This window comes from Cyprinodon variegatus, unplaced genomic scaffold (assembly GCF_000732505.1).
Source record: "Cyprinodon variegatus isolate N-32 unplaced genomic scaffold, C_variegatus-1.0 Scaffold356, whole genome shotgun sequence".
Lineage (NCBI taxonomy): Eukaryota > Metazoa > Chordata > Actinopteri > Cyprinodontiformes > Cyprinodontidae > Cyprinodon > Cyprinodon variegatus.
The window spans coordinates 251,085-277,805 of record NW_015150809.1 but is presented as its reverse complement, the minus strand read 5'-3'; the positions used below and the strand labels follow the sequence as shown (position 1 = coordinate 277,805).

Here is a 26,721-nt window from a genome sequence, read left to right as displayed (position 1 = left end):
ATGTCTGAACTGAGGACCAGCAGAACTCTTCCTCCCTCCCACTCATCCCACATTGGATTTTCATCTCTCCTCCTCTCCCTTTGCCTCTCCCTTTGCCTTCAGCCGACCTCATTGTCGGCTGAGCAGACTGTGCCTGTCATTTCAACGGCGCACGGCCGTATTCGTGGCATTCTGACCCCTCTGCCCTCGGACCTTCTGGGGCCTGTCATCCAGTACCTGGGAGTACCGTACGCCAGGCCACCAACTGGGGATCGGCGGTTCCAGGCGCCTGAGCCGCCTCTGCCATGGCCAGGAATACGGAATGTGACACAGTTTGCTCCAGTGTGCCCGCAGTCTGTGGATGAAAGGAGCATGCTGGCAGATATGATGCCATCCTGGCTCACTGCAAGCATGGATATAGCAGCAACTTACCTTACTCACCAGAGTGAGGATTGCCTCTACCTCAACATCTATGTACCCACGGAGGAAGGTGAGTGAACTTGGCAATGTGCACTAAGTTTAGAGGGCTGAGATGGTTAAATATGCATGTGGGGTTAAGGTTGGGATTACATGTTATGGTTCATGCCCTAAAGTGAATTCATGGGTAAGGGCAATGATACCATTGACTGTGTCAAATTATTAAAACATGACAGCGAGCTGTTTCTGCTCACACTCAGGCTTGCAGAATAAATAAATAAAGATTTTTAAAAATGCGCTTTGTTTTCTCTTCCCCTTTTACATGCCGCTGGTTGAACTGACGCTTAATATGCAGACACCTGCGTCAGTCGCTAAGGGGTTTACGGATTTACTTGTAGAGGAAAATGGGAAGGACACAGGCTTACTCATGCATACATATTGGTTAATACACATGCATGCGGATCTTTGCACATACACACACATATCAAGGACTGCTCCCTCTGGCATTTGGCGGTTAACTAATGTCACCTTGATGATTTGAACACATTGGTAATCTGTCTGTCTATCTCAGACATCCATGAGGAGGGGGGGCAGCGGCCAGTGATGGTCTATGTCCATGGAGGCTCGTATTCCGAAGGCACTGGGAACATGATGGATGGCAGTGTGCTTGCAAGCTATGGCAATGTCATTGTCATAACCCTCAACTATCGCCTGGGAGTTTTAGGTAAAGAATCAGTTATCTTAGTCATCTGTATAACAATTTGCTGTTATTGGAGAGCAGGTTGCACTGTTTGAGTATATTGTCTTGTTTGCTGTTTTTCCAAAGTAAACCTTGAACTCACAATATATGACATTTATCTATTTCATGTATTTCATTCAGTGTTGCCAGTTATAATCAAATGATTAAACATGTTTTTCTATACATTGTTAATGATTTGTAAATGTTTGACATGCATGAAACATTTAATGAAAGCTCTAAGTGTCTTTCCTGATACATTTAACATGTTGCTGCTGTTAAGTATGTTTGGAAGCCCACAGTGGTAGAGAACAGAAAACAGGGTTCCTTCTTGTTTTTATACTGGTTCAAGATATCAGACTGGATTATTTATTTTTTAGTAATCACATTGCTTTTGGGATTTTCAGGCTATTCATAAGTTATAAACTGCAAAACAGGAATAGGCTAGTTCAGTCCAGGTTTAAGGGTTTTATTAAGTATTAAAAAGGATCTTTCTGGTTGTTTCGAGGTTAGTTTCAATGGCTCCTTTGTCAGAAAGGACAAGTGGGCCGAAAAAGCTAGATTCTCTCTCATCATTTGCCCTTACTCCTTAGCTGTACCACTTTAATTTGCTCTTTCTTGCCAAGGTCTCTGGGTTTCTCATTCCTTTTTGTAATTTTGAGGGTTTGCAGAGATCTAGCTCTACTTTGCTGTTCAAACAGATATTTCCTTAAAAAGCCAGGTATTACCTGCATAAGGAAATACTCTTGCAAGTATTTTCTTACATTTTATCTACTGAGCATCTGGTTTGCATTTGTATGAAGATGTGTAGAAGTCGGTAAATCTTTTCCCAGTTTCATCTTTCTATGCATCTCAAAATTTAGTGTAAATAATTTGATTTCCAGTCAAGTGAAGCTGAAACATAATTTTTGGACATTTATAACATTATGTGTATAAATTTATTGCACATACATGGCCCTGATGTGCACACATTGCAGCAGTGATTTCATTAAAGATCTTACCTAATCTAATGCTATGATGTGTAGATTTTCTGTCTGCACTGCTGAGGATTCCCTTAACTCAGCATGAAAAATGTATATAGTGGAGACACTCTAGGGCACTAATAGTTTATATATTGTCAAACTATCATCCCCATGCAATTTCTTTGAAAAAGAAAAAAGGCAAATTTAAAATTAAGTTTAATTAAAATGTATAACCTTCTACATTTTTATGCTATAGGATGCAGTCATTTTTTTCATTTTCCATTTTCACTGTCCATTGCCACAAGAGTCTAAACTCTGATTTTACTGTTTAGCCCTGCAAAGGTGCTCTTAATGGTCGACTTTGTTTCCTCAGAGCAGAATAATTGTAGTACATGTATTGGAGTTATCTGTATGACATTTATTCCAACATTTCGTGAGAATCTCCATAGAATCTTGAATTTACTTGACTTTACAGCTATTTCGAAGCTGCAGCTGTCCCTGTTGTTATTACAGCTCTTTCTACCACAGTGTTTTTCTTTCACTAGACAGTCCATTATTAAGATTGAAAAGATTTTTATTGGTTTTATCTAATAATATGTCTTCTGGGAAGCAATCTTGCAAACGACAAGAAATAAATGTAACAGAATAAACACTCTAAATATACCCTTCAGCATTCAAAATTTTTTTATGAGTTTTACTTTTTAGAATTAAAAATTGAATAAAATTGCACTTTTATTTAAGGTTATATGTACCTTTTATAAAGCTGTAACAACAGCTGAAATGTAGTGGAGAATTCATACTATTTTTACCATCTGGGTTATTTAATCCTTCAATGAGCTATAAAAATGTTAAAACCATCAGTGATTTTTATTTTTATTTTTTACCCCGAGCATCATTCCTCTCCCTCTATTTCTTTTATTTGAATGAAAACATGTTCAGTGTCCCTTGTGGAAGCACAACCTCCCTGAAGCCATTTTTTCCCCTCCACTACTGTCATCGACTTGAATCTGATCCTTTTTAACTTCATGGCTCTTCTACTCGTTGCTCTGTGAACAAGCAGAAAAAAAAAAATTCCCTTTGTTTTTCTAATTTTACTTGAGCTTAGAAATCCAAGAAGCTGAACAAATAGATCTTTAAATCAATTTAGGCTCTTTGTGGCTGCAGTTATCAAAATGACATAGCTTTAGAGGGGGCACATAAAGGTTAAAACATTTAATGGCATAAAGCATCATTTACTTAGCTGTACTAAGAGCGAGAGTATTGAGTTGTTTATGTGAGCGGAGTATCTATGGCCTTTTTCTACTAAGTGCACAAGATGCATATTTAATTCTATGGGTGATATTGATATTTTTTTTATAAAAACAATAATAGTTATATATGAAATAGGCCTTGTTTCATTTTTTCCCCACTTAAATGATAAAAGCACAAAAGTAAAATTAATTTTGTTGCATGAAGGCATGAAAGGATTGGGTAAGAGGTTCTGATCTTGGAAGGAATGCCACATGTTTGGCTCAGCTTTAATTAAACAGATAATATTTTTTTTTTATTAGATCAGAGTGATGCAGATGGGAAATGGAGAGAAAGGCAGGCCATCCAGCAGGTCTAGAATCAGTCTTGGGATTTGCTGCTTACAGGCATTCATGCCTATGTGCCATGCACTCTTACAGCTTAACAATGAGGTCACCGCAGGCAGAACATGTTTTGTTGAAACCCAGACTGAGCCAATTTTAAAATGTTTAAATGTCTTTAAACATTGAATCGCAAGGCTTTTATTAAATGCAGGCTTTTTTTCTACCTCTCCAGACTGTTGTAGATTTTAATTCTGACCTTGTGGAAAATTGGTGCCTCAAATGTGATCGACCTTATTAGCTGAATATTGAGCAAGTCTAGATGCTTAAATTTGACTTCATTTTGTCTTCACCCCCCACCCCCATTTGTGTGTTTATGACACCTCCACCAATACAATCTTCAACATGATCATCACCATCATCATCCTCATTTCAAGTAGAAACATCACATTCCTCCTCCCGCTGTTCTCCATCATCATGAGTGGATGCATGAGGTGAGCTCATTTACACGATGCAATACTCTGTAACACCATTAATTTTTTGCTTATTCTGCAGTATTCTCCCAGGAATGAAGTGTGGCTCTGTGAAACTGTGAACTACTTGAACAGCTTTACTTAAATATTGCTTGAATGCATATAATCCTGTAAACACTGAGAATGAATACAACCCTGATATTTTCCTTTTTGCTCCAATGAAATCGCTGACAAAATGCACATAAGTGAAGTAATACACTACTTCAGCCTTTTCTTCATGGTTATTATACCCTTTTTGTGCCGGAGGTTCATAGAAATGAGCTTCTGCAGTAATGAGATATACTGTGGCAAAATGAGCCATTAGGATCTTCTATGTTTACTTAATAATGTCAGTAGAAAAGGGAATAAGGGATGGGTGTGGGTTTAAAGGCAGGCATGTGTGGTTTTCTGCTTGTGTGATTTCCAAGGACTGTGAATGCACTGTTGTGGTTTGATCCAGTCTGAGATAAAGTAGGAGAACCACTGCTTCTTTTTTTTGACGTTTCCTTTTTAAAACTATGATAAAAAACACTGCCTTAAAAAAGTGACTATACTCTATGAAATGTCCCAGTTTTGTCACAGCACAACTACAGGCTTCATTGGGCTTTATAGGCACATTAACATATAATTTATAGTTTTTATAGAAAGGTGACGGTTGCATCGTTTTACAAATGTTTTACAAAAACAGCCTGACAAGTTTTCAATACAGTACATTTGTAATTAGCCTTTTTTACACCAGTACTTGCAAACAAAACCTAATTCCCCTGCAATATTTGCACCTGTGAACTTGTTCCTCAAAGTATTGACTCAGAGTGAGGGACTAATATCGTTAAAAACATTATATATTCTTGATGACATATGCTATGTTCAAATGCATTTGAGTTTTGAATGACTTTTTATCTTCTATTTTTTGAAAGGGATAAGTAGCAGTGCCTTGAAGGATAGCAGTTTAAAAAATACAAATACATGCTTCTAGCAAAATGTTTTTATATATTTTTTAGATTATCCAAACTAATGCTCTGCAGCTCACTGCAAACGGTCCACAGAAATTCTATGTTGATACCTTCTTAAAGGTGTCGTGCTGCATGGAGTTTGCATGTTGGTGTTCTTTTTGGTTTCTCTAGCTTTCACCCACAGTCCAAAAACATGACTGGTAGGTTGATTGGCGTCTTTAAATTGCCCATAGGTGTGAGTGTGTGTTCATGATGATCTGTCCCTGTGTTACCCTGCAATGGAATTGCAACCTGTGAAGGGTGTAGCTTGCATTTTGCCAAAACGCTGCTGTAGACGAGAACCAGTCTACTGTGATAAGCAGTATTGCTAAGGGTTTTACAGTGTTTCAGTATGACAATATGAATATGAATTTCTCTTGTTTCTGCATTCTTGTAGGGTTTCTTAGCACAGGAGACCAGGCAGCAAAAGGAAACTATGGCTTGCTCGACCAGATTCAGGCTCTGCGCTGGGTGAAGGAGAACATTGCAGCCTTTGGTGGAGATCCAAGTAGGGTCACTGTGTTTGGATCTGGTGCTGGTGCATCTTGTGTTAGCCTCCTTACTTTGTCCCACTACTCTGAAGGTAAAAATATAAAAAATAAGATACAATTTGGGGAAACGAGTAAGCATGTTGATGAGAGTGTTCTGAGACATCACACATTTAGGGATAAAGTGCATTTTATATTTGTTGGCATGACTGTAAATAAATGCAAAAAGCCCTAAAGGCTGTGTGTTAAGGCTTTCATATGAAATACAAATCTTTTCTTTTTCTCTGCTTTTTACATAAACTTTTTGTTTATGCTAAAGGTGCTGTCGCTACCCGATCCGTACCGGAAGCACGATCTGTACCATCAGCTCATTTGCGCGTGCGCAAACAGAATAACTTCCCTTTGGCAATATTTCCTTTTTCTTACTTTTTTATTCTTTTGTATTTTTTAGAGGCATGGGTTTCTTTTTGTATATTTTTGTATTTTCGTCAATATTGCATTTTCTAAAAATAAAAAAACAGAAATACATAAAAAAGTTAAATCGCCTTGTGATAGTTACTTTGACTGCTCTGAGCATGCGCAAATATACGTCACACAGCGTATATATTTAAATTTGTTTAAATATTTGATTTACTCTGTACTTAACTATGTACTCCAGCAGTACTGATCCCACAATGGATTAATTTGCTACCTTTCGTGACCTGCAGTTTTTCATTGATAAGGGAACATTTCCCAAAAATTTAGATTTTTATTCCAGAAAAATTACGTCAAGCAATACAATGGATTGAATTTAAAAAGCATCCATTTCTTCCAGAAAAGTCTTCAATATTATCTTTACGATGTAGTTTAGTATTCTTTAATTATTTAAGGATATAAATAAAGTTTTTTCAGTACCGTAATTACATTATTTTTTGGCGACCCGGAAGTTATTCTGTTCGCGCAGGCGCAAATGAGCGGATGGTACGGATTGTGCTACCTGTACGGATCGGGTAGCGACAGGTGCACCACCAGTCTTTGGTTCAGTTTAATTTTTAATTTCAATGTAATGCCTTTTTCCTGTTCCTATTTTTTCACTCTATTTGACATTTTAACTATAAGTTATATGTAATTCTGTTTTTTCCTTCTTTTTTATTACGTTCAATTTAGAATGTTCAGAAGTTTAATACTTTACAAATATATTTTTTAGTTCACCTAATTTAACATGATTTCCTATGGTTGTTTGCATGTTTGTCATTTTAAATCTGCAAAGGACAGCATGTTGCATTTAATTGTATGATAAATGTTCATTATACTAAAAGGCTAACTGAAGAATAACTAACTTAAATGTAGTTTGTTATTTAAAACTCTTTTAAACTGCTTTTGGTAAACTGTTCAATGTGTATAGCAACGAGACAAACTGGTCCTTCTCCAGCCTTTGTCACTTTTCCTGGAAACAGTTATTTAGGCATAACCATGTTATTTTTCACTGTTTAACATTAAATTAATCTAAATATTTCCATTTTTCTGTCAGCTAATGTATCACCATTATTCCTGCTTGCTGTATAATAGAGTAATAGAACAGAGTTGGAATTTTTTAAGATTGGGTGAGTGGTGGCCTTGTGGTTAGGGCATAGGGCTTGGAATCCTGAGGTTGTGAGTTCAAAACTCACTCCCACAGACTGCCACTCCCTGTCTCCCTGAGCAAAGACCTTTAACCGTACACTGCTTCCCGGGCTGCCACAAATGGCAGCTAATTGCTCTCCATGGAGATTTTATTTTTTGTTGTGCCATGGAGATTTTGTTGCGCTGTACTTGTGACAGTGTAATGGCAATACAACCCTGGGAAAAAAAATAAGATTTTTAAAATTCTTACTGAAACATCAGTTTTGAAAGGCCTAACTTCATGGCTGATATTTTAAGATGCTGATTTTGATCTAGCACAGAAAATATGAATGCCGGATAGAGTAGTGCATTTTAAGGCTGTATACTGCTCTCTAAAAATGGTGCCAGTAGGTATGTAAATATTGCATGATGTTTTAAGTCTTCTTTTAACCCGAAATAGACTTAGATTAAATTTCAAAAGGCTTAAAAATATTTTATCTTTGCTATTCTTAATAATAAAAATTTATTTGGTTATATGTCTTTTGTTTATGCATGCACAAAACTTATATGCGCTTTTTTGTGTTAGATCTTTTCCACAGAGCCATTATCCAGAGTGGCAGTGCTTTAGCTAGTTGGGCTGTCAACTACCAACCAAGCAAATATGCCCGGCAGCTTGGCGAGAGGGTCGGCTGTGGCATTGATGACAGCACTCAACTGGTCACTTGCCTCCAGGGCCGGAGTTACCGTGAACTGGTGGAGCATAATGTCTCTCCGGCCAAATATCACACTGCTTTTGCCCCGGTGATTGATGGCGACGTTATACCTGACGACCCTCAGATTCTGATGGAGCAGGGAGAGTTTTTGAACTATGATGTGATGCTCGGGGTCAACCAAGGGGAAGGTGTGAAGTTTGTGGAGGGAATCGTGGACTCTGAGGATGGTGTCACAGCTGAGGACTTTGACTTTGCCGTGTCAGACTTTGTGGATAGTCTGTATGGCTACCCAGAAGGCCGAGATACACTAAGAGAGAGCATACGGTGAGTGAGAAAGTGAAAACACTATGCATGCTTTAACAGTCATATGACATTATGTGATGTATGATTTGTCATCCTTCTCGCTTGGAATAACCAAAGTCGATAAAAAATAGGAAAAAAGGGATTAAGGTTACAAATCAGATGGACATTATGTAGATTTAACTCACAGTGATGAACATTTAATTAGTGGAATGACACTGCAGAAGAACTTAACTGTCCAATAAGTAAAGATAGTAACAACACATATCATTTGTAGAAACAGAAGAAAAGAGCTAAAACTTAATCTCTAATCGGTGCCCTTTATGTTCATAGAATCCTGCATTAGCTTCGCTATACAGCTTTGTTATGTAGAATATAGGAAAAGAACCAGTGATTTAAACTTCACATTATTTTTCATGATATATTTATTTATTTTATCATGTTTTTTTAAAACTGAAAATTAAGATTTATTTCTACTGATGCCAAGCATATTTTAACATATTTATTACTGCAGTTAAGAGTACTTATGATGGTTATAGTACCAGTTAGATACTAAGCATTATATGGACATATGAAAAAATTAACCTCTCAAATGGCTACTGTCCTAAGAATTTATCAGGTGTGGCTTTTTTCTCTTTAAACAGTAGCACCCAGTGCAGCGATAAACCAGTTGTAATTTAAAGGCTTTGTCAATTAAAGCTAACCTGCCAATTAAAATGTTGAAATAATCAAAATAACAAAAATGAAAATGGTGAAAGAATAACTATCCTATACAGTAAATAAATTATTAAAAAAAGCTTTTACAAGAGATAAAAACAGTTCTGGAAAAGTCCTAAATAGTCTTAAACTATTATAGATACAGTTTTTTTTGTGTTTTTCTGGTCTTCTGATGTTTACCACTTCTAATAATTAGTAGGCTAGTATAAGTGTCAAAAAGCTGGTGGAATTCAACCACCAGACAAAATGTATTAAATCTTATCTGTCATAAGCATCTTTAAACAGCTATTAGCCTGAACAGTGTGGTTAAAATTACTAAAAATAAACAGCAATCCATGTGTATTTATAACGGAATATTGTCTATCTCTAAGATTTTCTAAAAAGAACAAAATACCAACATTTTTAAACCTAGCAGACTGAAAATGACAGATTCTCAATTCTACTGCAACACTTACAACAGTTATCGATTAAGCCTCACAATCTCTTTATAAATAATAGAAAATGCAGTTTCCTACTATGTAATTTATTATACCTATTTAAACTTTCCCGTACTTAGCATCTAACACATGATTAGAAAATATCTATTTTTGAAGTAACAATTTCCACATTTTTCTTTTTCTATACACAAGATGGTAACTCCTAAGAAGGGTGCATTCACTGATCAGAAAAATGCAGGACTTTTGAGGTTTCAGCTTTGTATAGTTGATGATCTTTTACCAAAGTCATAAAAAATGCATTTTTATGTTCACAAATAAGCAAAATATGAATTTATTGTTTCAGTTTTAAAGCATAATTGCAAAATTCAGACTTAAAATAATAACAGTTGCATTGCAATCTCATCCCTGCATGTCTATGCAGTTCTACTATGGAGAAAAACACACTTCTATACCAGCAGGTATCAATGGCCATTAGATAAAAGTAATAAACTATTACATTAAATAAAAATACAATCTCAGAAATGATAAACATGGCAGATTAGACTGGCATCTCTCACTATTACAACCCCAGATACATTGTTCACAAAGTAACTGTAGCCCATAAGAATCCATAATTTGCTGTGCATAAAAAGCTCTGTGTTGCCAAGTAACAAAGTGATTGCTGCACTTCTTTCTGGACAGTAACATCCATTAGTCAATTTGTTGTACTTATTGGTCTGATCATCATTCTGCTCTCAACTCCTCTGTACTTCTCTCCTTCCTGCAGTAAAACTGCCCTCTAAAGATTTCAGATACTCAGCTATATAATGTCAAAGTAGACATGGACGATTAATGAATTTAGCATTTAACGTGATCTGGCAAGCACTTGTTGGTTATTGTTTGCTTGTACACACATTGGGTGTGTTTGGTGGAGATCATTTAACTTGATCTGTCAATATGTTTTTTGTTGCCTTCTTTCCTTGTTTCAGAAATAACAGCCAAGCTTTTCTTTTTGCAAGGACCATCTTGTACTGTAGATGCCATTCTATTTTTTTTTTTCTTTACAATGTTTGGCCATAAAATGCTGTTAGAAACTGTTATGCCAGCACCACTATTACTACTCAGCTTATGCAATTATTTCCTAGCTAAAACTTAACTAACTAAACTTAAAACTTAGTTAACTAACTCACCTTGCAGAAACTTTTAAGCACAAATTACTCTGCATATTTAGTTTAGTAAACTAATTTCTAATGTGTTTTGTTAAGGTTCATGTACACTGACTGGGCTGATCGCGACAACGCAGAAACTCGTCGGAAAACACTGGTAGCACTTTTTACCGACCACCAGTGGGTGGCGCCAGCCATTGCTACAGCTGATCTCCATGCTCAGTATGGATCTCCAACCTATTTCTACTCGTTTTACCACCACTGCCAGAGTGATGCCACCCCACCTTGGGCTGATTCTGCCCATGGTGATGAGGTAAGATTGCTACTGTTTTTATATTATAATGATAATATGCAAACAGCCTAGAAGCATATAATAATATGGTTCTACAGGTAGGCTGATATTTTAGGCAAATGCTTTTAAAATATTGCTCAAAGAATCTGGATTTTTTTTTATACGGCTGGTACAATGTTTATTTACAATTACCATTTGCAGAGACTTTATTTCATTTTTATCCATCCATCCATCCATCCATCCATTTTCCATTACGCTTTATCCCAGCCTGTGTCAAGAGGGGTGCTGCTGCCTCTCCAGCTGTCTACGGCTGAGAGGTGGGGTACATCCTGGAGGAATACATTTTTATCTTTTTGATACATATATTTATATTTTTTAATAACAAAGCTGAGTGTATATGACGTCATCCGTCATTTGTTTCGGCCCTGCTTATGTAATTTGGAGCCTGGTGGTCTTACTGTGGATGTTCTTCATCGGCCTGCCTGAGAGAAGAGACTGGAACAGTCTGTGTGCTGGGTATTGGCGATTGGAGCACCATCCCCCTGCATCTCCATGCGTAAAGGACCAAGGTGGAGGAAAGGCTGCTCCCAACAGCCTTCTTTGCAGCCATAACCGGTCTCTGCACAGCCACCCCCTCCGCAGCAGTGCAGTTACCATGCCAAATGATGATGTAGGTAGAGAGAACGCATTCCACCACACAGAGCAGATGAATGTAAGAATATTGGCTGTCAAGGTGGCTGAGGGCTGCGTGGACCACTCATGAGATGCGTCAGTAGTGGATCGGTTCCTCCTCAAGCTGTACTGATTTGAGTCCACAGTGACATTGATGGAGTCTTTAGCCTCAATTACATTACCCGTTTGAACTCTGCCAGACATAACCGCTAAATAAGTGCTAAATCTAGTACTAGTTCAACAAGGAACCAAGCCTGGCACTGTTAACTGATCCAAGCTCGGTCCAAACTTGACACGGGTTGGTTTCAGAGGGGTAGTGTAAATGGGGCATTTGATGTGGGTCATGGCTATCCCCTAAAAGCACTTCATGACTACCAATGTTAGGTCTATAGGTTGGTAGTCATTCAGGTCTGAAGCACTTAAGGACAGGGTAAATATTGGTGATCTTTAAGCAGGTATGGACAGATAGTGTAACAATTAGGTGTTGGAGATGTCTGCCACAACCTCAGACAGCTGTTGTGCACAGTCCCCTAGTATCTGTCCTGGTATGCTGTTGGAGTATGCAGCCTTAAAATGGTTGATTTCCCTAGAGGTTCTTCTTCACGTCCGGTGTGGTCACACTGATGGCCATGTCACCAGACTGTGGTGATATAAGTATAGTGCTGTTGGGGTCCTTAGATGGAATATAGAATCTGTTGAGTGTATCTGGAAATGGGGGTTCCTTGGGCATTTTGTTGCATATTTGATGTGATGTGTTTGATGCAGTTAGCTTTTTCCTTGCCTTGGAGTGCTAATGCTTTACCTGTCCGGAGCACAGTATTCATTCCTTCCAGCAGAGCTCTGACCTTAGCATTAAGCCAGGGTTTCTTGTACAGATAATAAGCTACTGTTCTGATGGTGGTGACATTGTCAGCACATGTAGAGTTGAAGCTGAGAACGCAGGAGGTATATTCCTTTGGGTCCACTTCTCTCTCATATGTAGCCGCCTCTCTGAAAACTTTTCAGTCTGTGTCTGTGACTGAAACAGTCCTTTAACAAAGCAGTGACTGTTTTCTTTCTTTTCAATATGCTGCCACCAGCAGGATGGAGATGTGGCCAGAGAGAGCAAGATGGGGTTAAGGAAATTCTCTGTGTAAACTGTGAATGCTAGTGTAAAAAATCGTTGAAGGGTCTTCATCAGGTGCTACCAGTCTGTAGCTGCCGAGATCCTTCAGATGTTTTGTCTTTAGGAACGGTACTGCACAAATGGCTTTCCACAGTTGTGGTACTTCTTCCTGCCTTAGGCTCAAGTTGAACATATAGCACAAGTGCTACTCAGTTCATCTGCACAACAGATCAGAAGCCTGGAGCTGATGCTATCAGGACCTGCAGCCTTTTGCACCTTGAAAACTTTGTGAACGATAACCTGAATCTGACTGTACTAATGTCTTATAACTAGGAATAAATTGAAGAGACAGCAGCTTTGATCATCAACGCTTTTACAGGAAACAGTTGGAAATCTGCAAAAAGTCAGTTCACTCTGATTCCAAGCTTAAATAAGCTTCCTTTTCAAAGGAATGATAAAGTGGTGCAGCTACGCCTGTAAGGTTATAGCATACCACAGGGTTCTACACATGAGAGGTGGCTCAGCACCACTCCAAAGGGATGGTGTTGAGCCACCTTGCAAGACTAGAGCGGAGCTTTCACTCACTTTTATTACCTCTTATTTGATGTCAAAGCTGTGAGACATGCTGGGAGCTTTAGAAATGCATGCTGGGGGTGGTAGTTGCTAGTTGCTGGTTTCTTATGGGTATCTATGGCACAACAGTGCTGCTATCCATTTACCCCTGTGTACCTCTGTGCAAAACTTGGCTTTAGCAAAAAGATGTAAATGAGCAAATTTAAAAAAAACCTGTATATAAGCAATTATTTTGTTTTGGATTAGACATATTAACTATTAATGATAGGTATATTCTAATGAAGGCTAATTGATTGAATTAAGTTAAAAATATAATTCAGCAAAGTACAATTTTGATGATGTGCAAAGCTATGCAGTTAGGTTACTGTAGTTATTTTCATACTATTCCTATCTAAGATTTGTTTACTTTTGAGCTAAAATAAAGCTGATGCAGGCAGAAAAAAGAAAGAGACAAAAGAAATATATAAAATAAATTTAAAACTGTGCTCTAAAGTTTGGCACCTATTTAGGCATCATCAATTGCACAAGAACCGTTGGAGATGATAAGGGTGTTAATGTGCTTATCACAATTTGCTCTGCAGTGTGGGTAGTTGTTTTCACTGAAATTCTGAACTTGTTTTATAAAATCTGACAAGAGAGAAGGAGCTAAGGTCTAATTTTCTTTTAGATTAGTTTAATACCAGCTTGTGATTGGCTATGAAATTTTAGGTCACTAATGCCAGTCTTCTTCTTTTAGGCCTTAAGCAGATTCTCTAAAGCAGCAACTGTCTTTTTGGTGTAACTTCTGGCAATCTTTGAAAGCTCCAAATGAACCAAATGGATTTGATGTATTGTATAGGTTTATCCAGTGTTTGTACGTGTGTGCAGGTGCCCTATGTGTTCGGTGTGCCTATGGTGGGTCCCACTGATCTGTTCAACTGTAACTTCTCCAAAAATGACGTGATGCTGAGTGCAGTGGTAATGACTTACTGGACCAACTTCGCCAAGACTGGGTAAGCTTAAAAAGGCTCAATGATGTGAAACATCAATCAGATGGAAAAGGTTTTTCATTTTCTTTCTGCAGCAAAAGCCTATGAAAAACAAAGCATCTCCTCAGCTAATTAGCTTTACTGTGATATCAATTTCTAATCCCTACCCAGGAGCAGAAGGGGCCTATTTTAATGAATGATGATCCAGACATCTAATCACATTTTTAAAAGTAGCATAAATGCACTGATTTATCCTCCCTTTCCCCCCACGCCCCCTTTGTTGTTTTTGTATGACTTCACAGAAACAACTTATATGGTTATTTGATTGTGGGCAAGGGACTCTTGAATTCACAGAAGCAAATCCCATCCAGGCTTTGAATGATATATCCAAAGTCTATTTTGTTATCAAGATGAAACGTTTTACACCTCTTCACTTTGTAGTGATAATGCATTTTACATAGGACAATTTTTCTTGGGTTAAATAAAAGCAATTCATATAGCTATGTACTGATATGTTTTTTTTTTTTTTAAATAAATATAAACTTTATTAATGCTAATTGGGATGATAGCACTTTTTTCTCCCCTTATCCCATTTTTGATATTCTTTTAATGCATTTCAGATGTATTAGCAGAAAACACTGTTTAAAGGAAAAAAATAATGAGCTGACAGGTGAGGGATATGCTTTGGTTTTATTCCTTCAGGACGTCTTTGGTTTTACGAGGAGAAACTTATCAAAATAAATCATGAAAGAAGCACCACAGATTATTTTGGCATTGATCGTATCATAATGTTCTTTCCTTTTGTTTTGTATTCTTTTGGCCTTGAAGTTACACACTTTCTTTTTTCTCTACTCTGTCATTTTGGAGGGATGGGTGCTTACTCAAAATGTTAAATGAAAAACTACTGCCTGTAGCTAAAGGATTCTATTTATTAAACTGGAAATGAGATTATCTGCCAGCGGCAAAGAAAACATAACTGTGCAGGAGAAATATCACTTTAAAACTTTGCAACCTGACAATACAGTACCTTTGCCAGGTTTGTGTGCACAAATAAGGAATTTGATAGGTGCTGTGATACCATAGGCTTATTCAGATTTTAAAGATTATTCTACTTTTTTGCATGGGGTTTGCTTAGATTTTAACTGCTCTTTCCCTTATTCTAACACTATTAAACAACTAGATATAATAGAAATGGGTAGCCCCAATTACCCTCTTTCCAGACAGGCCACTGCAGTCTTGACCTGTCCTGTTTTCTGGATCAGCCAAACCATAGCAATGGATTTGCACAATACAGACCCCCTGCTCTTCCTTCTTCTGAACAGCATCTTTGTGTAAGGACTAACTTGGGTCCAGAGAAAAGACTATTCCCATGAGACTATAAGTGATCTGCTGTAGACATGATGTAATTGAGGATGGCGAGGGGAGGGACTTTGAGGGTTGCTTCCTGGAAGTCCAATATCTCCAGTTTAAGGTGGGTAAAGCCCCAGGGGTTCCTGAGTACACTGATAGAGTTACTTGATGAATCTTCTCACTGTAGATTCTCACTGCAGCTTCTTTTAGCTGCTTGAATCACCTATGTCAGTTTTTTTCCTGCCAGATTATACAGAAACTTGTTCCTATATTTGGGGGTTTCTTCTTTGGTTCGATGCAGGTTCCTCAGATGTTAAAATAACCATTGTTTTATTTTATGTGTGGATGATGCTACAGTTTCAGCAAGTCTGTCCAGTAGCCGACGGTTCAAAAACCTCAATGTGGTCAAAGCAGGCCTGTAACATCTGCTTTGACTCATCAGTCTCTGTCCTCATGATCCTAGCTACATTCTTAGAGGTTTTCAGTTTTTGCCTGCAGGTTGGAAAAAGATAAAGCATACAAGTTATCAAAGGGTCTTAAAGCTTCATGGGAAACTATCCCCTCTGCCTGCTTCTTTTCAGATATTGTAACTTGGGTCCAGTGTGTCTGTGGTTCTTTTTGGTACATTTCCCTCCTTATTGTATTTTGATTATTCATTTGAGATGTCTGATGATGTCAAAGACCCCAGCTTCTCATATGCAGACTTGTAGTGGTCATAACAAGTAAGATAACTTCAGCTGTGAATGAAAGGCTTTACAGTTTATAAAAGACGACTCCTTTCCCCCTGATAATGGTCCGTTCGAAACAGTGAGGAGCCTGACAGTCTTCTGTCCAGGCTATCTTAACTATGTCAGCTTTTGGTAAAGCAGAGGGTGGCAGACTCAGGATGTCTGAATTTTTTGTGCTAAGAAAGAGAGGCTGATCTGTTTTTTTTTTTTTCCTGCAGGGAGCAGGCAGGTGAAAAGATGGAAGCAGTGATCATGTGCCAGGACAATATGATCAAAATATTAAATTTAGCTGCTTATCTATGTCATGATGACAAAATGCTGTTGAGATGCTAATACCATTCAATTCACTGATTGAGCTTGGGCTATTTTGCTGCAATTTTTCATATCCATCATAATAGTTCTTTGTAATTGTGCTCTGCTTATTGTTGGTTTACTACTTAAAACTTGCACCAAATACATTATTATTATATTGCTTATGTAAAGCTTAGCTCTTATGACACTGATAAGATTTGTTTTTCTCTCTGTACTCTAACACTGTACAAGACAAATATAATGGCTGAAAATTAACCTATTTTATTGAAAATTTGGCATTATTTTATTAATTTCAGGTTTACTCCACTGGAATTATTTTAGATTCCATCCATCTTCTCCTGCTTAGTCCTTGTCAGGGGTGTGGTGGGGCCTATCTCCGGCAGTCTATGGGCGAGAGGCAGGGAACATCCTAGACAGGTCACATGTTTATTGCAGTAGAAACATCTTTAATGTATAAATTTATCTAAACAAGCACTATGTTTCACTATTTGGAAAAAGACCTTTCAAAGGTTTTAACTCTGACATGCAGAAAGAATGAGGATGCATTAAAGCTGTGACATTGTGTTATATTTGCAGTTTCTAGCACAGCCAGAATTGTCATTACCCCTGCAAAATCACCAAAAAGAGGGATGTGAATGGTTCAGTCCACTCTTCAATTATCAGTTGGAAACTTTCACTGAAAAGAGGTTTTTCTCTCCTGAGAGCACCTCAGACGATGATTGAACTCTGCGACAACTCAATTTAACCAGTGAGAGGCGATGATCCCTGATGTATATTTGTAAGCTGCGTGGGCATATCAATCTTCACCTTGTGCACTTGTTTGGGTGTTTGTAGGCCTTCACACTATAGATGCCTTTTTGTCTGCACATTCAGCAAAGTCAGCAAAGGGTATTTTAGTTTTTAAATGGATTTTTCTTTGATAAAATTTTGTCTTCTGATGCAAAAACGTGATGTTCATTAAACAAAATACACCTTCTATAAAAATAATATGTGATTTCTTTCTATTATTTTCGAAAAGTTCAGTATATTTTATTAGGCTTTTACGCCATAGATCACCAAAAAGCAGTAGAACATTTTGAAATAGAAAGGAGTAATACATGGCTTTAGATATTAGCTTCTTTTCCATTGCCTCTCAATCCTGGGGCTTTTCAAAACCAGGTTGACATTTCAATATGTATTTACACAGGTAATTCCACTCTCCTGGGGCTTTGGTCCTATACCTGAGATGGGCCTAAATAAAATTTTCAGGGATTGAAAACAATATTTTGCGTTCAGGTATAATAATAATAATAATAATAATAATAATAATAATAATAACAACAACAACAACAACAACAACAACAACAACAACAACAACAACAACAACAATAATAATAATGATAAATGACCTGTCCAGGGTGTACCTTGCCTCTCGCCTGTAGACAGCTGGAGATAGGCACCAGCACCCCTTCAACCCCAGCAGGCATAAAGCATGACAGAAAATAGATGGATGGATGGATACAAATAAATACCTTTATATAGTAAACACTTTAAAATTAATTCTAAACAGTTACTAACACATAGATAGATAGATAGATAGATAGATAGATAGATAGATAGATAGATAGATAGAGATAGATAGATAGATAGATAGATAGATAGATAGATAGATAGATAGAAACTAACTCCTTTACCAAATCCAAATAGCATAAACGTTGTCACATAGATGTTAAAATGTACAATATGAGGATAAAAAGTTAAAACAATAAAGCAAATCCACAAGAAAGAAACCAGGATTAAAAACAATCTCCCTGAAAATATATATATAGAGAGATTGTTCCGCATGGGCAGAGCACAAAAAGAAAAAGCAACCTTCCTAACTGTTTTCCTTTGGACTTCAGGAGCCTTAAGAAGGGGAGTGCCCTGAGATTGGAGAGCATTAGGTGGAAAATTTTGGGCCGGAAGGCCAGAATGAAAGGAAGGGGATGTTTTACACTAGTTTGATAAGATCATAAAAGCTGCTGAAAATCTCACAAGGCAACCAGTGAAGAGAAATGCTAGATTTATGTGCTCATATTTTCCTGTTTTGGTAAAAAGCATTTTAAGCACATCCTGCAGTGTAGTGCAGAACTAACTTTATAACAAGATTGCACATAATACTCTTAATACTTTTAATTTGTCTCAAGATTATTTTAAGTGTGGAATAATAAACATTATTTGTTTATTCAGTTAATGAAGAATCAGCCAACTTTTAACTATGTTTCAAAGGTTGCACAGTGGTAGAGTTCTGTGCTGTAATGCTGCTTTGTCTGCTCCCTAAGCCTGGTGTTGGAGTGGGGTTTACTGTTGAAAGTCAGCCAGTCAATCATTCATTCTCCATTAATAAGTTTGTTACAAAATGTAAATCTCAGATGTTTTAAACAAGAAAGTACATCTCAAAATTTAGTCTCTACTGTAAGTTTATCTACTTTCAAATATTCTTTTGGAAAATATTCAGCAAACTGTGGAATACCACTGATAATCCCCAGTTATTAAGTGGAATAACTTGCTAATGATGAAAGAGAGCCTTTTTACCTTTCCTTAATACTTAGACTTTAACTGTCATTAGATTGGCATTTTTTGGTAAAAATCTGTTACATTTCTTGGAGGCTGAGCTCTTTAGTTTTTCTCCCTATTTTTATGGTTACATGCTGACAGCCATGCAGGAGGAGAGGAGAGACCTTGGTTTGAAGGCAGTGATTTTCTTCCAGCCAGCTAGCAGAAATCTATAGTCTTGCCATTATCGACTCCCCTATTTACAACTTTTTATTTGTTAAAACTGTTTGCTAATGACATTATAGTCAAGGTATCCATCTAACTATTGGTGCACTCTAATGAGTACAATTTAGACTCAACACATGTTCAGCTTGTGCTGCAGATATCTGATATTATATTTACTGTGTTATTATTAGGATAAAAGTGTATCCTTTTTAGTAGTTGTTGTAGATGAATCAGGCACTCATGAAGTAACAACCCTGGCTAGATTGAAAATTCATTAAAAAAAAAGGGGAATTTTTTTGGTGGCGCAGTGGTTAGCGCACACAACCCATGTATGGAGGCCTTAGTCCTTGAAGTGGGCGACCCGGGTTGAATCGACCTGTGGTCCTTTCCCGCGTTTCTCTCCCTCTCTCATACCCCCTTTCTTTACAGCCTACTCTCCCTAGAATTAGCCAGTTGTGCCGTAACAACTCAAAAAACAAAAAAATAAAAGTAATAAATAAATCATGGGACTTTAAATCCAGGAGCTTTCAGTGTAAAATGTTTAAAAATAAATTGTAAAATGCATCTGTGTTTATAGATTTTTATATTTCTGGGTAAATCTGTACCCATTTATGCACACCTCTGGGTTGGCTTATCTCATAAAATCATGCCAAAAATTAAAAAAGAACTCCTGTGACATAAACATAACTTACTTTATTATTACTTTGTTAAAGCATATATTTGTGTAGAAAGGGTTTCGCTTGCAATATAATCTGAACTACACAACAGTCAGTTATTTTCAGTGAGAAAAAACCCCGCACCAAAATGTTTCCTCTGAGAATTTACTTGCTGCCAGTAGTTTGTTTCATTTCACCTTTATATTGATTGGAAGGATGTCTGTGTGAAATTGTTGGCCAGCTTTGAGAGAAACCCAGTTCCCTCAGAGGACATTTCCCAGCTTCTAAGAAGCTTGGATGCTTTTTTTTGGACTCCCCTAGATTTAAGAGCTTCAAAAGAATTAACAGAAGTATACATAGTACATTTCCACAAATATCCGAACTAACATTATCAATTAGAATAATTCTATTTGATCTCAATTTCATAATTTAATCTAACATAGATTTATACATTAAAAAGTTATCTTAGTTTTGCAGATCTTTACAGAAAATTCAAAATCCTAGTTAAGGTCTTACATGAATGTCAGCTAATTTCTTACTGGTTTGTTTCTGATCAATCATAAGTAAGATAAACAGCACAACTGTTAGATAATCACTGCTTAGCAAAATTCAGATCATTCTTTTCTTTGTGATTTTAGGTTTATCTGAAGCCTATCCCTTTTACCTTTTTATTTAGGTAACAGTTGTTACCTAAAAAATATATCGGTTTTTGTTGCACTAGTGGCCTTTCTATAGTGAGGTAACAGGAAACAGGTTAGAGAGAGGGGAAAATATGCAGCAAAGGTCTCCACAGGTTATGACTTGGAAGGATGTGTGGAGAACTAAGGAATTGTGCCCTTTAACCTGGTGCTACATGTCATTCTATGCCCTCAACAATTGTTCTAACAGAACAATTTTATTTTAGAAATAAATGTAAAGGGAAAAATTGATTTGTGTAATGTCTATCTGCCAATAGTTGGGTAGAATCTTAAAAATAATACATATAGAATAAAATACTTTTAATCCAAGGATGATGATGATGATGGCAAATATTTTAAAGGTATAGTAATGAAATCTGCTTAAGAACCCTCAAGTTTTTAAAAGGCAAACAGACTCTTAGTGGCCAAAAGAAAAGCAATTTCATGGAAAAACTTAGATGTCTGTGACAATTTAAATCTATAAGTGGAGATTAAAAGGGCATTACCATCAAACTTCACTCAGGACAAGGTAAAAATACATTATAGAGTTTGAAAAATGCTGGCCTTTTGGTTGCTCTTGGAAACTGTAGTATCATCGCAGAAATAATGCTTGTCATTTTAGTTATGCTGTTAGTTAAGCATTGGGACATGGAGGATAGTGGTGTTTAGCTGCCAGAGACATCGAGTTAAGATAAAATAGTAATGCAGATCTATTTTGGTCTTTTGGGTTGTCACAGTGGTGCTGGAGGTTTGACAGGGCCCAAATGCAGACCGAAGCTGAAGGAGCTTTCTTGAAATTTAATTAACCAAAAGTTCAACAGAAGAAAAAAAATCAAGACATAAATCCACTAAAATACTGAAGGCCAGGAATACTCAAAACAAGGGGGCAAAGAAATGACGACAAACCAGCAAAGAGTGACTGAACAGGAGGAGATTATATGGGAGAGAGAAACAAAGAGCAGGCTAATTAGCAGATTGGGAGCAGGTGTGAACAGAGGCAAGAAGGGAGCTAGGGAAAAGGAGACTGACACAAGAGGGCAAACAGGAAATATCTAAGGACTCCAATACAATCAAAAATACCTAGAACACAAGAATCGAAATAAGACCAATGAAAACTCAAAATAAAACTTGGACAAAACCAAAACCATGACATGGGTAATGTCAGAGCAGGCATGATGAATCCAACATCTCTAAAAGCTAAAAAAAAAAAGGCTATTAAAACACAAAAAAACTTATCACATAATACAATAAAACAAATGAAATGATTCAATAGTCCATATAGGTGGCCTAGTCCTAGTTTTAGTCCTAGTTTCTATTTTTGACTCATCATGAGGGATTGATTGACCAGCCAAGAGTTGGCTTAGATTTAAAATCAGCAAGAAATTTAATTAGCCAATAGTTTTACGATAAGAATGTAAACTAGTTTGTGTCATTTGTCAGTTTACCATGTGCATTTAATCTCAGTGCTGTTTTCTTTTAACAGGGATCCAAACCAACCAGTTCCTCAAGACACCAAGTTCATCCACACAAAGCCCAATCGCTTTGAAGAAGTTGCTTGGTCTAAATACACTCCCAAAGAGCAGCTGTACCTCCACATTGGCCTCAAACCTCGTGTCAGAGATCACTACCGTGCCACCAAGATCTCCTTCTGGCTCCAACTAGTTCCTCACTTGCATCATGTCAATGAACTCTTGCAATCTGTTTCCTCTTTCACACACAGTCCATCTCCACAAGATGACACCCCTTATTCTTACACCAAGCGTCTATCCAAAGGCTGGACTCCTATAAGCACACGCCATCCAGGGTCGCAAGGAGGCACACCACAGCCGCCGGAGTCTGCTTTGGGTCAGGATGGAGCAGAAAGTGGAGTTCGGATCCCAAATGAAGACTACTCCACTGAACTCTCAGTGACGATAGCAGTAGGAGCGTCACTGTTGTTTCTCAATATACTTGCGTTTGCTGCTCTGCTGTATAAAAAAGACAAAAGACGCCTTGAGCATCGTAGACCACGCCCACTGCCTCCTCCTAGAAGAGATATTACTCCTGCAGACGTTGCAGCTCACCTGCAGGGAGAGGGACTGATGTCATTACAGGTGAGTAATTTAAATAGGCCCATGTAAACTAAAACGTTTCAAGGCATCCTTTTTTTTCTGAGAGACAATCATTATTCATCATTGCTAATAAAATAAAATAAAAAGTTAGTCCTTAAACACTTGTTCTCTAGTATGAGATAACAAAGCTAATTGAAACAATTGTAGATCTTTTTTCATCCTGTGGAAGAATTTCAGTAAATATCTCATCAGGTTATTTTCTATTCTAAAAAATGTCAAAACAATCAGTGGATTTTTGGTATACTTAGTTTGATTAATTAATTAATAGACTATTTGATTGTTAACAAGATGATTTCTGTGTATGTTTCCTAAAAAACCCTCAGCACTCAAAATAAAGGCTTTATTTCAGGAAATTTTGCAGCCAGTAGCTTAAACAGCAGCCTTAGACTAGCTCATAGTAACATACATTCTTCTAGTCTCTCATATGTTCTTCTTGTTGAACCTAACAAACTGAGTTGCAGTGTTTTCTTCCTGGAACAGATGGTATTACTACTAAACCTTATAGCATAAATTCAGAATCTGGATTCGAGAGATAACTGCGTTTTTTTGTGTGTGTGTGTGTAAATTTATGAGTCTGGAAAAAAAACCTAAATAGCAATAAAAGTTAAACAAAAAATACTCTTGCCTTAGCTAGAGCAAAGTTGTGAGGAAAGATTAACTAAACTCTTGGTCGGTTGGAAGTACAGCTGCTGGCAGATTCCTCTTCTGACTCACAGACTGTCATCAGAGGACATTATCAGTATGAAAATTAGAGAGAACATTTGGATGCATGCACATGTGTTAGATGTGTACAACTGCATGAATGGCTACAAATTGCCTCCATTTCATTCCCAGAATATTTCACTTTTATTTGCTGTGTATTAGTTGAAAATGTTACACAGTGTGTGAAGCTATTTATATATTTTTTTATGCCTGACAATTTCTAATAATTAGCAATTCAACTGTGTTGCTGTGCACCACAGCTGCTTTGATGATGTTATTTGTCTGTGTATTTTCTCATATTATATAAGAAAGAAAAAGCAGCAAAACCCTTTTGTTTCTGCAAACAGTGTTGCTATTAATGCTTGTGTTGAAGACATAGGGATATTCTAGTTTCAGATGCTGTTTAAGGGCATGCTGGAATATGTTTACAAGACTCATAGGCTGTAAAAAAGGAGACAAAATACTTTATGTTCAAATTTGATTTACTACAGAGCCAATGTCAATTGACCAATTGTTATCCACAGATTCAAACTAATAGACTGACTGCTTAACTGATGATTAAATAGGATGTTGTTTTCTTCTTTACTAGCAGGACTATTGGATGGTGAAAAAAACAACAACTAGTTTTTAATTTTAATTTCTAAAAGCACTTTAATATAGAAGCAAGCTGAAACTTACAGTAGGAGTATCAGTACTGATATTTTTAATTTGTATGTTGAATAACAAAATCAAACTTATAGCTAATTGTATTATTCAAAGACAATAAAATCATGTCTGAGAAAGAACACGAGGTTTAAAGCGTGTCTTCAAAGATATTTTAGTACATTTTGTAAAACCTTTCAAGCTGATATGAAGACTTTATAGCTTAAAACTACTGCGGTACCAGTCTAACAAATAAGATACACACATTATGTTTAACACTGCATCACTTTTTTGAATTAATGTCTTACAGGAAAAATATATTTTTCTTTTAATATGATTTCTTTTGTGTTTTAGCAATTGGACAAAAAAAGAAGAATTTTTTAAGTAGCTACACTCTGGTTTGAGCAACATAACGGCATAAAATCTCTACAAATGTCTCTCTTGAGTATGGAACACACAATTAACGGCTTTCCAGTGAAAGAAAGAGAAAGCTCTATGCTGCTCCCATTTAGTAGAATTTGTAAAGGTTTATTATTTTTAATTGATTAGGAATAAAACACAACGTTCAAGCTAAACATAAGCTGAATTAAATTAATGATGCCAATAATAACTACATAGGGAGAAACTGCAGTCTCTTGAAATCAGAGTTGAGGAATCAGATAAAAAGGAACATAAAACAAACTAATAAATTCACATTTACTTTCTTCCATTTTTAAGTTGTAGTATTTAACATCTCAGTCACCTGTGTAGAGCCACAATCAGGTCTTTAGTCTGTGGATGATCCACTGATAGGTTTCACATACCACAGTATTTACCTAATGAATAATAGATTGAGGTATGAGCAAACACACTGCCGTTGAGGGCATGATGCTGCCAGCCTCATACTTCAAAGTAGGGATTGTGTTCTCAGACCTGCAGGCTTCTACCTCTGTGAGTTACATTAGTGTAGATGTCAGGATTAGTATTCTTTCACTGTGGATAATGACGCTCTCGTAGCAGCTCAAATCGACATCTTATCAAGGTTTTGTGAAAACAACTCAAAACAAAAGACATACAGTTTTATAACACACAGCCCGTCTCCTTTTTAAATAGAGTTTTGAATAAGACATTCCCATGGAGTTTATTATTGTGTATAACTGTCGGAAAAGATGAATGTGTCACCCTAAGGCAACTGTTGTTCAATAATGAAAATTATACTTTAGAGTTAACCAGACACGTAGAGATCCCACTATTATGTTCCTGATATCCTTTCTGATTCCTTTACCCCATAATGTCACGCAAAGAAGCAGTTTCTTTGAAGTGTTATCTTAAAATACATACAAAGATGTGTCACATAATATCAGATTTCCTTAATTCTTTAAAAACATAGTTGATCTAACTGTATGTGAACTTATGTATTTTTAAGTAACAGCATCAATGCATTGTGCATTTATCAGATGTGAATATGGAAACAATTTAGGTTACCCTTATTATGCCAATAATTTACATTTAATGCTGACCTGGGGGACATTAAATATGTTATTTAATCAAGTAATTTTTGGACAATTATATGTTGTCCTCTTTATGAACACCCGCCCAAATGGCTGTGTGTTAGGACAACAAATTAAGGTGCGATTAGAGCCCAAATCCTGGCCAAACTCTCAAAGGTATTGTGGAGGATTTTGGAGAATTTTTGAAAATACCTGCCCTCTCCACTTAAAAAAAAAAAATGCACATGCACAACCCTGTACCTGCTCATGAGAGGGAATGCCTATAAATGCGTGCAAGAGCACGCACAAGCCCATTTCTCCTCGTTAACGCTCTGTTTAAAAGGTACTGTTCTCATAGCTTATGCAAACTTACTGTGTCTAAACATCCGCCCTAACCCCTAAATCCCTCAATCACTATATAGAGCGGGGACTATAATATGGATATTATAGTGAACTCAGTTAACTTACCATTCAGACAGATGATCACTGCTTTTTGCTACCCGTTGGTCACGTAAATCCTCCTCAACTGCGTCCCTGTGCCATTTTTGTTATTGTCGTGTAGCGACCGCCTAATGCATCAGCGGGCCGCTGTGACAGCAAGTCCCATAATGCTTTGCGAGTACAGCTCTCCACGCAAAGTATTCCGGGATGTATCTGCCACTCTGAGACCTTTTATTTCTTCTAATGCACTTCGTAGACACTTTTTCTATTACCACAGATATACGCCTGAAAGTGCGAATGCTCAGAAAAATATAGTTGACGGGACGAGCACATAGGGCAGCTTTACATAAAGATATCACCAGAATGAGTGACAATTAGGAGGACCATTTTTTAAGATGATCCACCAGAAATCAAAGATCGTCCTCTATACTTTTAACTCTGCACACATATGGAATAAATTCACAACGAGAGCAAATATTTTGCTTCCTATGTTCAAAGTTAATATCATGGCTCATGACATAACACCCTGTGAACACAAAGCATGTAAAGTTGCTCTTGTCTTATATTGGATAGTGAGATAAATTTTTTTTCTGCATTTAAATCAATATCTGGTTTCAACTAAAAATGATATGAAATAATATTAGCTGTTTAGTCACATGTGGAAAAAAGAAATGGTGAAATTTTCCATTTTAAGCTCAGTGAAAGAGGAATATCCTATAAGCAGGGACAAAAAAATT

The 26,721-nt window shown here is 36.9% G+C and overlaps 1 protein-coding gene across 1 annotated transcript; it reads left to right on the top strand.

Moving 5' to 3' along the window:
• On the top strand, positions 1 to 26,228 carry LOC107091889 (neuroligin-4, X-linked-like). Its single transcript, XM_015386085.1, has 8 exons — positions 1 to 469; positions 968 to 1,120; positions 5,564 to 5,749; positions 7,822 to 8,272; positions 10,647 to 10,860; positions 14,057 to 14,181; positions 22,103 to 22,712; positions 26,106 to 26,228. The coding sequence occupies exons 1-8, from the start codon at positions 1 to 3 to the stop codon at positions 26,226 to 26,228; spliced, it is 2,331 nt and encodes a 776-aa protein (XP_015241571.1).
• The last annotated feature ends 493 nt before the right edge of the window (positions 26,229 to 26,721 follow it).

Excerpts from the sequence above, each read along its gene's own strand:
- LOC107091889 (XM_015386085.1), top strand. The coding sequence starts at position 1 with ATGTCTGAACTGAGGACCAGCAGAACTCTTCCTCCCTCCCACTCATCC. Across the intron at positions 14,182-22,102 it reads ACCAACTTCGCCAAGACTGG|GGATCCAAACCAACCAGTTC; the intron begins GTAAGCTTAAAA and ends TTCTTTTAACAG. Across the intron at positions 22,713-26,105 it reads AGGGACTGATGTCATTACAG|CGACCGCCTAATGCATCAGC; the intron begins GTGAGTAATTTA and ends ATTGTCGTGTAG.